This window comes from Camelina sativa, chromosome 9 (genome assembly GCF_000633955.1).
Source record: "Camelina sativa cultivar DH55 chromosome 9, Cs, whole genome shotgun sequence".
NCBI lineage: Eukaryota > Viridiplantae > Streptophyta > Magnoliopsida > Brassicales > Brassicaceae > Camelina > Camelina sativa.
Window position 1 is genome coordinate 15,504,825 of NC_025693.1, and position 12,658 is coordinate 15,517,482.

The 12,658-nt window shown below is 36.6% G+C and overlaps 1 protein-coding gene and 1 long non-coding RNA gene across 2 annotated transcripts; both read left to right on the plus strand.

Moving 5' to 3' along the window:
• LOC104711073 lies at positions 3,305–4,453 on the plus strand. The gene is made up of 2 exons (XR_755196.2): positions 3,305–3,370; positions 3,500–4,453. It is a non-coding gene; the product is annotated as an uncharacterized LOC104711073 (long non-coding RNA).
• LOC104715317 lies at positions 8,900–10,539 on the plus strand. Its single transcript, XM_010432732.1, has 5 exons — positions 8,900–8,964; positions 9,081–9,253; positions 9,466–9,745; positions 9,832–9,980; positions 10,160–10,539. Exons 1-5 carry the CDS (start codon positions 8,900–8,902, stop codon positions 10,315–10,317), a joined length of 825 nt encoding a protein of 274 aa, XP_010431034.1. The 3' UTR covers positions 10,318–10,539.

Sequence of the window (12,658 nt, forward strand, 5' to 3'; positions counted from 1 at the left end):
TCCTCCTATCATCAACAAGAATTTCAAAGAGATAAAAACTGTTTTGCAGTTAACCAAACCACGAGATTATCGTGGAGCGCTTGTTTCTTCTGTTGATGATTTTGCAGGACAGAAAAGATACCCTCCCATACCTAAGTCCCGCCCTGGTCCTGTTCCTAACATCCTTGGCAAGCCTCATGCACCTAAAGCTTATACACCACCTTGGATAAAGAGGACTTCAATGCCATGTTCTGCTCCTACGGATGCTTGAACTCCACCACAGTCAAGATTATGACTGAAAACAAGCGCTTAGTGGGAGGCAACCCACTAGTAGGTTTTTCTTTTTCTTTTGATTTTGATTTTTGTTTATTTTATTTTTATTTTTTCTTTCCTCTTACTTGATAACACTGGGGACAGTGTTGTTTAAGTCTAGGGGAGGTTAGTTACTAACTATGTTTTCTGTTTTTGAGTTTCAGTTGTGTCAGTCAAAACCATAAAGTTTGAGTCAAATTTTTCAAAATTTTTCTTTTTGTCTTTGGGAATTATGATCTTGACTAATGATTTCTCTTATTTGGTTAACACTCTAAAGATTACTTGTTTATGCTTGATCTCATAACTGAAGCTTAGAAAGACTATGAGCCTTATCAACAATCCTGAAAGCCCTTATTCAATGGATATCTGATTGATCTAACGTTGTCTCAACTTTTATCAGGATTTTAACCGGACTTAATCTCTTACTTTGGGGTTGGAAATCAGTGGACTAGACTTCTTCTTCAGGCCATACAAGACAGTGCAATTTTTCAAAGTATGTCCCCCCTCTCTCTTCCCTTCAGTGCTTAAAAAAAAGGAATAAAAGATGAAATGATTTTGATCAGTTTAGAGAGGTAGGTAAATTACCTGTGACCTCATTATTCTACTCTTGAGTCAAATGATCACACAAAGCTTGGAAGCGAGGGGTAGGTAAATTACCGATGACCCCGGTATTCGCTTACACCTTTGATTTAGAAGAAAAAAAAAAAGAAGAAAAAAATAATGGAAGTGAGAAAAGGGAGAGGAAAGGAGATGTAAGAAGAATGTCTTGGCCTGAAAAGAGTCCACATGCCACTGATCAATACATCCAAGGTAAGAATTCACCTTATTTATGCTTTAATATTGACTAATGAGATGAAAATGGAGATTTCAGAGATTCCAGAGGATTGTGGGATTTGTGTAAGGAATGTTGATGATTATCATGGTTAAGTATAAGAAGTAAGTTCTTGAGTCAGGTAAATGAAGAGTGCAAATAAGAATCATCATGCAATTGAGTGAGTTCCCTGTTTTCAAACTTCTTTCCCAGGTCTAAGTTTATGTTTTGCTTGAGGGCAAGCAAAGGCTAAGTCTGGAGGAGTTGATATATCATGGTTTTTGTGGTTTTTAACCATGATATAATGAGTCTTTTAGTGTCTTTTCATTTGTTTCTAGATTGTTTTTGAGTCTTTACAGGTTTTTAGCATGGATGGAGCAAAGTGGAGCAGTTTGGATCATTTTGGAGCAATAATCTTGAGGAAATCAGCTTGGAGTCGGATATGAGAGAGGGCATCGATCGACACTAGAGGGCATCGATCGACACCCTTGTTGCCAATGAGAAAAGAGCCAAATTTGGAAGTTTTACAAATCTGCCCCGAAGTTTTCCATAATTGCAAAACAAGTCCCTGACGTGTTTTAGGACATATAAATAGTGTTTTTAGGTTTTCCAAACCCTCAAGTTTCATTCTATCAAGTTTTATTTTTCTGCAACCCTGTGAGATTTTGAGAGCTTTTGGGAGAGATATCTGAACTGCTTTGAGAGAAGAATTCTTAAACTCCTTCCTTACTCTTTTAATTTCAATTGCATATTATTCAGAACTATGTCTTGTTCTTCATTGATTATGTCTGAGTAATTTGTTTGTTAGGTTTAGGGTTTTTCACAGGGATTTTATGAATTATTAGATCTGTTTATTTAGGATTCATTATCTTTCTAGATCTTCATCTTAGGTTGTTCTTCATATTAATTCTTGATTGATCACCTAGAATTAAACTTTAGGAAAATAAATTGATATGAGAATATAATTGATTTTCCTGACAAAAACCTTTTGATGAGCAAAATTATTTCTTGCAAAGAGATTTGATTTAATAATTTTGTGAACAATCTAAACCTGTTTTTATTGCTGATTTATTACCTAGAATTTTACAAAGAGATTTGGATTTTCTGGTTTTAAATTTAGATATTATTTGCAGTGAGAACTGATTTAATTTACAAAAGTGTTTAGAGTTCTAGATCTGTTCTTAATTGTTTGAATCCTAATTTATTGATTGATTTAATATTTCATAATTTCCTGAGAAATTCCCTAGGCCTAGCTTTTTGATCTTCTGAATTTACAACAAGCTTTATTTAATATTTTGCATTGCTATTTTTAATTCAATTTAATCTGTTTAGCATAATTATAAAACTCTATAATTTATTGTGTAGTCTTGAGTCCTTGTGGAATTCGACCCCTAAGTACTGCAGTGATCTCTTAATTTGAGAGAGTAGCTCTAGAGATTAATTTGAGCATATCAGTATTCATTAATAGAGCGTAATGTATGCAACTGTAGTTTCTTGTTTCCGTTTTTTTATATTTTTTTGTGCAACCAATAATTTTTGTATAGTTGCTAAAACTGTTATGTAAAATCGTAATGGGATTCATGTATTATATGAAATCTAGATGTCTCAATGTCTCATTGTCAATACTAGGGATGAGAACCCACGCGTTGCGCGGGGTTGTATGCTAATGATGCTTGGTTTAAAGTTATGTTGATTCAGTGATATATCTTTAATAAAAAAGCTTATATATATACTGTTTTATGAAATAATTTTTAAAAACCTGTTTTTTTTTTTTTTGTTTTTGGACCTAGTGTTTTTGCATCCTTAGCATATATGCTTAGCCTGGACCAATGCTAATTTATCTTGTAACGGAGTTTTTTTTTTTTAAATGTTTTTGACTATATGTATTTGGTTTGGAGGTTTGGCTTAGAGTGTGTGCTAGCCGTGCTTGATTCCATTATTTTGTCTGAAATTATTAGTAGCTCAAGGTCCAACTTTTAAGATTTTAAAATTATAGAACGAAAAGCTTTTATTTATTAACTTTAGTTGGGTTTTTAATTTTTTGAGCCGGCCCAGTTGATGTGTAAAATTTAATCCATTTTTATTTTGTTTATAAAATTTTGTCCACTTTTGTTATTAAAATGACTATTGGGCCTTATGAGAATTAGGCTTATTAGCAAAAGAAAAAGAGGAAAAATAAATAAATTGCGATTTTTGTGAGCAACTAATAGAAGAGTTTCCTCTGACGTGTCGATGAGCTGGAAGCACACCGACGACAAAACCTTATAGGTGAACCTCGCAGCTCCGTTTCCTTATTCTTTCTTTCTTTTATCCATTCTTCCTCCGTTTCCATCTTCAGCTTTCTCTTTATTTGGGTTGCAATTTTTGATGTATTTGTTTATGGATTTGATTGTCGAGGATTCATGATTAGTTTTGGGGAGACAGTTGACGAAATCCAAATCGATTCGTGGTGTGGGCGTTGACTAAGTGAGTTTTCTATTTCTTTGATTGCGAAATTTGTTATTTTTGTGTTGATAAAGCTTGCGAGATTTTTGGGATGCAGAAAGGAAGTAAAGATTTTGGAGTGTTTGTTTGTTATTGGTAAATTGTTTGTCGCAACAATGGGGAATTTGTAAGTATTTGAATAATTTGTTTGTTGTTTTGAAAATTGATTAAACTTGTGGGGATTATCATGAGTGGTTGTTTTGTTGTGTGAGGATCAATTATTGGAAAATAGATTGTTGAATAAGATTTAACGGTTTAATGAGGAAAATTGTTAAAACTGAAATTTTTTTGTTAACAAAATAGTAAGCTTTCTCGGTCCCTTCTTTGATCTGTCTACCTTTCTTCTCTCCATGATCTTCTTGTTAACCTTCTTTGATTTGGAAAAAGAGAAAACGTGATTAGTTGAATATTTGATTCTTTGTTTTAAATAAACGATCTGGTTGATTTGAATAACAAATGGTTTGTACTTTTGTTTCGTACTTTAAAATTGCAATCGGGAGAAATCGGAAAGGGGGAAAAACTTTTGTTTTCAACTTCAAAACTGCAATCAGGAGGAATCTCAACTAAAAACATCAACATGAAGCCAAAATTCAAAGCCAAAGCCAGATAGAAAGGAAAACAACTTACCAAGCCATGGGACTTTGACGAAGAAAAATCCAGAAAAGCAGAATCGTTAATCCCCACAGAGATGATCGGGAAGATGACAACAACGTTTTGTCCAGCTTTTTGATTTAATGGGCTGATATCAATTGATTTAATGGGCTTATATAAAGCCCAACGAATTTGTAAATTTTTGCTGCTGACGTGGATAGCTTAGAATGAAAGAAAACTCTGCTATTATATATATGATTTTGGTTTGAAATCCTTTATTTTGGTAAAAAAAGTTATATTTAAAATATCCAAAACGCGTCAAAATTATATATATAACTCAAAATAAAAGTTATTTTAAAATTAAATTTATTACTTAATAAATGTAAGACTCCAACAAAGTGACTTTGTGACAGTTCCCAAGACGGATTCAAACTGTTGTTTTTTTTCTTGAAACACTGTAGCTTGCTTTTCATTCATTCAAATAAGAAACAAGTACAAAGAAAAGGGTTCAAGACCCCAAGGTTCAGACCATTACAACAAAAGACACTCCCCGATGCCATAAAAAGGTAGATACCATTCATTGATTTTAGAATCATGAGAGCTCTGAAGCAAGGGCTTGTAAGCACATTGAAACATGTGAGATCATGATGAATCAAAGGATCATACTCGAAAGATTCACAGGATGACAGATTGGTCACGGTCGAAAGACGGTGTGACGTTGACGAAAGAATCAATGCTATATTTCTTACTGGAGCAAGCTGAACTACCCAAGGTAGTGCGATAGCAAGGATTCGAGGGACTATGGTGTTGTAGTCGATTGAGAGGATAGCTTTAAGACACAAAGTTGAAGATTTAGATCTCTCTGAATAATTGTGTAACAACCCGTCCCGTGGACCCCACTAGCCTCACTGCTAGCCCGCTAGCCTCGCTGCTAACCGCCCAAACGGACCCCAAGCTGGCCCCGCAGGGTATCGATCCTAACCCATCACTGTGGAAATACACATCCACCAGTAGGTTATTGGTGCGCCAGGCGTTCCTCGAACCCTGGTCCCCACCCTTTAACAACCTTCCCACAGACAAGTTGTCACCAATTGACCATGTGACAACCCGTCCCGTGGACCCCACTAGCCCACCGCTAGCTGCCCCAACGGACCATCCGTGGACCCCACTAGCCCACCGCTAGCCGCCCCAACGGACTCCAAGCTGGCCCTGCAGGGCATCGATCCTAACCCATCACTGTGGACTAACTCACATAATCCACCAGTAGGTTATTGGTGCATCAGGCGTTCCTCGAACCCTGGTCCCTCANGACTCCAAGCTGGCCCTGCAGGGCATCGATCCTAACCCATCACTGTGGAAATCCACATCCACCAGTAGGTTATTGGTGCGCCAGGCGTTCCTCGAACCCTGGTCCTCACCCTTTAACAACCTTCCCACAAGACAAGCTGTCACCAATTGACCTGCAGATCAATTGGTGACAGCTTGTCCTGTGGGAAGGTTGTTAAAGGGTGGGGACCAGAGTTCGAGGAACGCCTGGCGCACCAATAACCTACTGGTTGATTGGGATATCCACAGTGATGGGTTAGGATCGATGCCCTGCAGGGCCAGCTTGGGGTCCGTTTGGGCGGCTAGCAGTGAGGCTAGTGGGCTAGCAGTGAGGCTAGCGGGGTCCACGGGACGGGTTGTTACAAATTGTGACACCAACTTTGAAGCAGAAGATCTGGATTATGGAGGTGGTGGCGAGGGTACGATGCTTGAGAACAACAGATGAGTTGCTTGGTGAATATTGATCATTACACAAAACAATTCCAATGTCACAAATAAAGCTCCAGCAAAAAAAGTTCGAGAAATTTAGATTATAGATCTTCAAGCTTATATAAAGAAACCACAAGTCTCTAAAACTAGCTAAAACCAGGATTCACACAAAGCCTATGGAAAGCCAAAACACCAATGATGATACCTCTCTCACGTGGAGTCTTCGACCACAGAGTAGAGGAGATCAGCACAAGTATTGTTTTAGGTTGAACAAAAAATTCGGCAAACGGACCTAAAATTAGTTTTGTGAAGTTTGTAACAGCAGTTGGGCTTGAGTCTTCTTTGAAAGATTGGTTCAATAATGGAAACTAGGTCCACTGTGGAAGATCCTAGTTTCAACTAGGTTTTCCAAGATGGGAAGAGATAGTGGCGGTTGTCCGATATATGCGAAGAGATCTGTGGTGCAAGTGACTTCTCTGGCGAGTGAGAGATCGGCGGGAACAGGCGCTGGCTGGGTTTCGAGTCTAAGACATAGGTCCGAAGTTTCATAATGATTTCGGCATGAGATATCAGATCCGAGAAGTTATGGCTGCCGTGTGCCGTCAACGTCTCTACCGGGCATGGTGCATCTGACGGTCCAATAGAGAGGCTTTCTGCCATCAACGAAGTCCGATGTGAGAATTCTTCAAGGTTGGAAAGGTTTAACTCGTGCTTTAACACCGGAAAATTCTAGATAATTAGGTTAAAAAGGGGAGCAAAAGGGGGAAATAGTGAAGAAAAACAAGGAAACTAAGAAGCGAACAGAGCGTTGCTGAAGTAAGAGGAAGATGGGATCCCGATGCCGGCGAGCAAAAGCTTCTTCACCGGCGCCAGAAAGCTTGTTCAGAAGAGACGCCTCGAGAATCGTGTCTGAGAGGTTTTCTTTGTTTGACAAATATTTATAGAGTTGACTGTTGTTATGTTTTAATATTTCGCATGTGATGTGTATTCATTCATAGAGACTAATGTATGCAACCGTAGTATCTTGTTTGCGTTTTCCAATTTTTTTGTGCAACCAAGAGCCGGTTTATCTATGATATAGTTGTTAAAACTGTTGTGTAAAATTGTAATGGTGTTTGGATATTATATAAAAACTTGACGTTTGACTATGAAATTCTTTGTTTAAAAAGTTTTATTTTGGTAAAAGGTTTTATATTTAAAAAATCTAAGACGCGCCAAAGTTATAGTGACGACTCAAACAAAGTCTTTTTAAAACTAATACTATTGGCTAATAAATTTCATTTGATTACATAAAAAAAATCATTTGATTACATAACTCAAAAACATATGTTTACGTATTATGCACTATCGTTTTTTAGTTTTTTGAGATTATTAATTTTACCTCTAATATCAAATTTTCTTCTAATTTTCAAGATAGCTATCATCAAACAAAACATGAATACACAAATTCAAATAAATAAATGAGCAAAAAATAAAGTTTAGTTTATCATGGGGGTATTAATAGTTAAATTATATTTAAAAATAAATAAATGAGATTCAAATTCGGTTTGAAAAAATCTCTAAAAATTGGATAAATTATCACTTAGATTTAATATATTATTTATACATTTATTTTTAACTGGTGTAACTTTACGGGTATTATCAGACTCAAACAAAAGTCTTTTTAAAAAACTGAAACTACTATTGCTTAATAGAAAAACAGACTCAAATAAAAGTCATTTTTAAATTGAAACTATTGCTTGATAAATATCAGCCGCAAACAAAAAGAGTTTTGATCCCAAGACGGATTAAAACGTGGTTATTGGCTTATTGTGAGGGTTCTAGTTTTCCCATCATTTGTTTTCTCTTTTTCTTTCTAATCATTGGAAAACAGTCCAATCAAAGAAGAAGAGACGAAAAGGATGAGCACTTTACATCAGGTTCAATTACTACACTAAGCTTTTTTTTTTCTTTAGACAAATACACTGAGCTTTCTATATTCGTAAATTATGCGATGATCCATGTATTTTTCATAGGGTGGACGTTTTGTCTTTTTCTTTTGTAAGTATTGCGATGTATGACGGATTATGAGGGTATACTAAAACATAAGTTGTAGATACTTTTATGATGATATTGTTAAATTGTGGTCAAAGTGTACAATCAGAAGTTACAAGTACACAGCATCCTATGAGTCTTCGAGTCGTTTATTCTGAAATGGCCAATGATTTGTATGCAAATTTTGTGATTATAAGTGGGAAAAACAAATTAATGTCAATATGAACTCATATATATTGATCAGTAATGTAATTTGACTTTTCTTTTCCTTCCTTTTTCTGATTTTCCATTTGAATACAGGAGGATCCTGATTCTGAGGTAGAAAAAGGTACGGTATCGTTGATGTGATTACCAAAAGTTTGGACAACCTCAATCGCGTTGAAATTGAAAATTATATATCATTTTTTTTTTGTCTAATTACAACTCTAGTCTAAACCAACATTATTATTAAATAGGTATCATAAAAAAACCTTATCTATAAATAGAATCATAAATTATATAACATGTTTAGAGTACTTCATAAATGAAGATGTAAGATCTGCCAAACGACGGGAAAATCTTAATACCGAAAAATAAAAATTGTTGTGAAACACTTAATGCACTCACTAGACCGGCCCATGTACTAAGCTATGGAGTCTCGGTCCATAGGTTTTACTCAGTCCATATAGCTTCGGGCATGGGTCGAAGCCTTGCTCGGCCATAACTCTCTAAGTCGGTTTAACCCTAGACATTGTACTCTACTATATATATGCATGTAATCCTTGGGAATTATCAATAACAAATACAAGAGCTTTATCCCTAAACTCTACTTTCATAACAAAAATAATTTTTAAAGGGTCGCAAAAACACGAGAAGCTCGAGGTACGTTTAGAACAATATTTGAGAGTACGTCATCCAACAACTTACAGCATCACGTTCGACTCTTATGCGAAAATGGTGGAGCTGGTCAAGGATGGATATTACGAGTCCCTTCCTTTCACTTCCGGTGGATATACTTGGTACGTCATTCACGTCAAGACCATTGCCACTTCAAATTTTGGTAGCTTATATTATATTATATGTCATTAACTGTATCCCTATATTCTTTTGTTTTTGTTTAAATAAATGTTACAAGGACGTTTAAAATCTACCCAAACGGAAACACGAAGGAAGGAGTACTGCCAGGATGGGTTTCGGTTTATATAAAAATTGATAACTCAATCTTCATCACCAACCCACAAGATGTGTATGCAGATATCAAGTTCTTCGTCTACGACGGTTTCAATCGTTTCTACTCTACACACCAAGGTACGTAGGTACTTAATTTAGGAGGATCATTTCATCAATTGGTACGTAAGAGTAAAGACTAATTTTTTTTTCCTTAAAACATAACTAGTGGCCGTTACTATGTTGTTCTCAACTCTATTGGTCAAGATTAATATCTATTCTCTTTGGTTAATGAGGAATTGATTGGAAAGTTTCTCAAAATAGTTTTTCTTTTTTTTTTGTTCTGGCTATAGAAAGTGAGCCAGTAAGGTTTCATAGTTTAAAAACGGAGTGGGGAATGCCGTATTTTCTGTCCACGGCATGTTTCGTCGAGGGATCGTCGGCATTTATTTACGACGGAGGGGAATGTAAGTTCGGAATAGATATCTTCGTTGATCAAAGCTACCAGAGGGAAGTTTTCTCTTATGACGAAAACGTCACCAACCCCATTTTCACTTGGAACATCACCAATTTCTCTACCCTCTCTAATTACTCTTACACATCCAATACGTTTTCTTCTGGAGACAGAAACTGGTGGCTCTCTCTTTCTCTCTTTACACGTACACACTCTCTGATATATAGCTAACTGTTTGTTATATGATGGGTTAAATGATTATTAGGGTTTTGAAAGTGTATCCAAAGGGATATGGTGTTGGAAAGGATAAATATTTGTCACTCTTCCTGTTGAGTGAGAATAAAGAAATCAATTACGTGAAAGCCACGCTACGAGTTCTAAACCAAATCACATCCCAGAATGTGGCGAAGCAAGGTGAGTGCATAATTCTCTTAATATTTTTATTAATTGAACTAATATCTCAAGATCTGAGTTCGCATAGTTTCGTTTCGGATCCTGCAAAATGGATTTACAAATCGTTTCAAATTTAATGACATCTTTTAAAACATGTTTATCTTTGTTATAATTTTGTTGCTTTTTTTTCTTATGGTAAGTCGAGGGATGGCCCAATGCAGTAGAAAATGGATGGGGTTTCCAGCAGTTCATAATTCTTGCAGATCTTCAAGATAAATCCAAAGGTTTTGTTGTGAACGATATACTTCAAGTTCAAGTCGAGATCATGGCCTTCTCTAAACACACTCCAATTCACTAGGGGTCTATGGTGAGCCCAAAAAAAACCTCCCTATATCCTCTTTCGCTTTTTTTACTTCTGCGTAATTTATTAACAATGTCATTCGTGGAAAGCTCAAATCGGAGATCTCTTTGAAACTACTCCGAGATATATTATCATCAGTAGATCGCTGAAGCCATGCGATGCGAGATCCCTACCTCTCTTTTGTTTATGTGTCCAAAATAAGAAAGGTTTCTATAACTCTTAATTTCCTCGCAATCTACTCTTCTTTTTATCAAAAAAAAAAAAAAAAAAAAACTACTCTTTTGTTTATACTCCATGTGTGTCCAAAATAATAATGAATTTTGAACTCTTTTTCACATTGTGTGATTATCCTTGTTTCTGAATTGTAGTACTGTATATATAATAAGAGTATAAGATTATAGCAAATAAACTTCACTGTTTAACTCTGAATAAATGAGTGCCCTGTAAAAAATGTATATTCGACAAATTAAAGTAAATACTTTATCTACAAATTAATGTTATAGAACCGAAAAAAGGACTAAAATGTGTATATCATTTTTTCTCTTTCGTTAGTCAAATGTGAACATCTATTTTTTTTTTTCAAAAAGTCATAAGTGTATGTTTATCATCTATCTCTATATATTTACCTCAAACTCGTCAATTTTTGTAACTCTATCCTCCATCCCCAAAAATTACCAATCAGTCATACTAAATCAAAGGATAATATATATAAAATACAACTCTTACACATATTTTATAAAATAATTTTGTTATCGTTGAATCGACAAGACCCGACCCAAAACTAATTTCTACTATATGGCGAGATAACAAAATTTAATGGAGTCAAACTCTGGTAGGATTGATCGTAGAGGTGATGTCGTAACCACCTAACTAAAAACATTTCCCTTTTCTAAACTTTTTTATGATCACATATTTTAAAATTAGAACTTCTCTTCATGAGGGCTTCGACTAATATATTATTTATAGAAAATTTACAAACATGACAATAGCAAAAATGGGTTATATTGCATAACTCTTTTGACTTTAGAGAATTGACTTGCATTTTCTGGATTTGGAAGGTAAAATTGCAAAAAGAAGATTTGGAGGGTTTATTTGCAAAATCCAGAAATTTGTTGGCTTTGCTGGCGTTCGTCCAGCCATCCGGCAAAATTCGGTCCTCGACCGCAACCTCTACAGTGCTCCTCGGCACCTTCGGTCGTTCTCGGCAGTTTTCGTCTTCTCTCGGCAATCCTCGACATGCCCCGACATTTCTCGGTTCTTCTCAACAATCGTCGACACGCTTCGACATTCTTCGACATTTCTCGGCAATCGTCGACACGCTTCGACATTCCTCGACATTTTTCGGTAATCGTCGACATGCTTTGACATTTCTCGGCAATCGTCGACACGCTTCGACATTCTTCGACATTTCTCGGCAATTGTCGATACGCTTCGACATTCATTGGCAATCCTTGATACGCCTCGAGAACTCTCGGCAATACTCGATAAGTCTCGACAACTCTCGGCACCTCGGTCCGACACTTCTCGGCTCTCGGTCGCCTCGTCCCGGGTCGGCTGTCTTCCGACTCGATGATTTTTCCTCGGACATCCTCTGGGCCTTCTTCTTTATTTCTCTTCTTCTTCTTCTTGAGCCTTTCTAGGGTTATTTCCTCGAACTTTTTATTTCGGGATTTCTAGATTTGGTGAGGGTCATTACATTCTCCTCCCCCCCCCCTTATAAGAATTCGTCCTCGAATTCTAAGATCTTCTTCTCTTCCTATCGCGGGAATGATACGCCTTGTCATCTATGTCTTCATCCTGTCATTAGTTCTACCCCTTGTCTTCATACACGATCTCTTCCAGGTATTAAGATTATTTCCTCAGTGTGTCGTGATTCATTTAATCACTTAGCTCCCTGACTCCATGCTTCTTCTTCTTTAGCTTTTTCCTGACTTCTAGCATTGAGCCTTTTCCGGTTCTTCCAGCTCCGCCTTTCTTCATTGCCTTTTTCTCCGATCTTCTCGATCTTTACTTCCTCAATCAAAACCTCTACGTCGTTGATTGACCTCTTCGCTTAATCTGATCAAATGGTCTCTGGTAGAACCATTGACTTCCTCATCTTTGTCGTTTGTACTCGACTACAAACTCTCGCTTGTCTCTCACGCCTTATACATCTCTTCACCACGCTTGATGTGATAGAACTCTGTTGGTTCGTTGTAAGCATAGCTTTGCTTTCTCCTTGGCATGCATTATTTTCTTGCACCATCTTCTTCACACTCACATGATCCTCCTTGAGCATGGGTTCTCTTCTTGCACCCTCTTGGTCGCACTCACATGATCCTCCTTGATCATGGATCAT

What these genes read in the sequence shown, in the direction of transcription:
- LOC104715317 (XM_010432732.1), top strand. Translation starts at nt 8,900, where the DNA reads ATGGTGGAGCTGGTCAAGGATGGATATTACGAGTCCCTTCCTTTCACT. An exon ending in TTTCTACTCTACACACCAAG is followed by an intron (nt 9,254 to 9,465) that starts GTACGTAGGTAC and finishes TTCTGGCTATAG; the next exon opens with AAAGTGAGCCAGTAAGGTTT. An exon ending in CCAGAATGTGGCGAAGCAAG is followed by an intron (nt 9,981 to 10,159) that starts GTGAGTGCATAA and finishes TCTTATGGTAAG; the next exon opens with TCGAGGGATGGCCCAATGCA.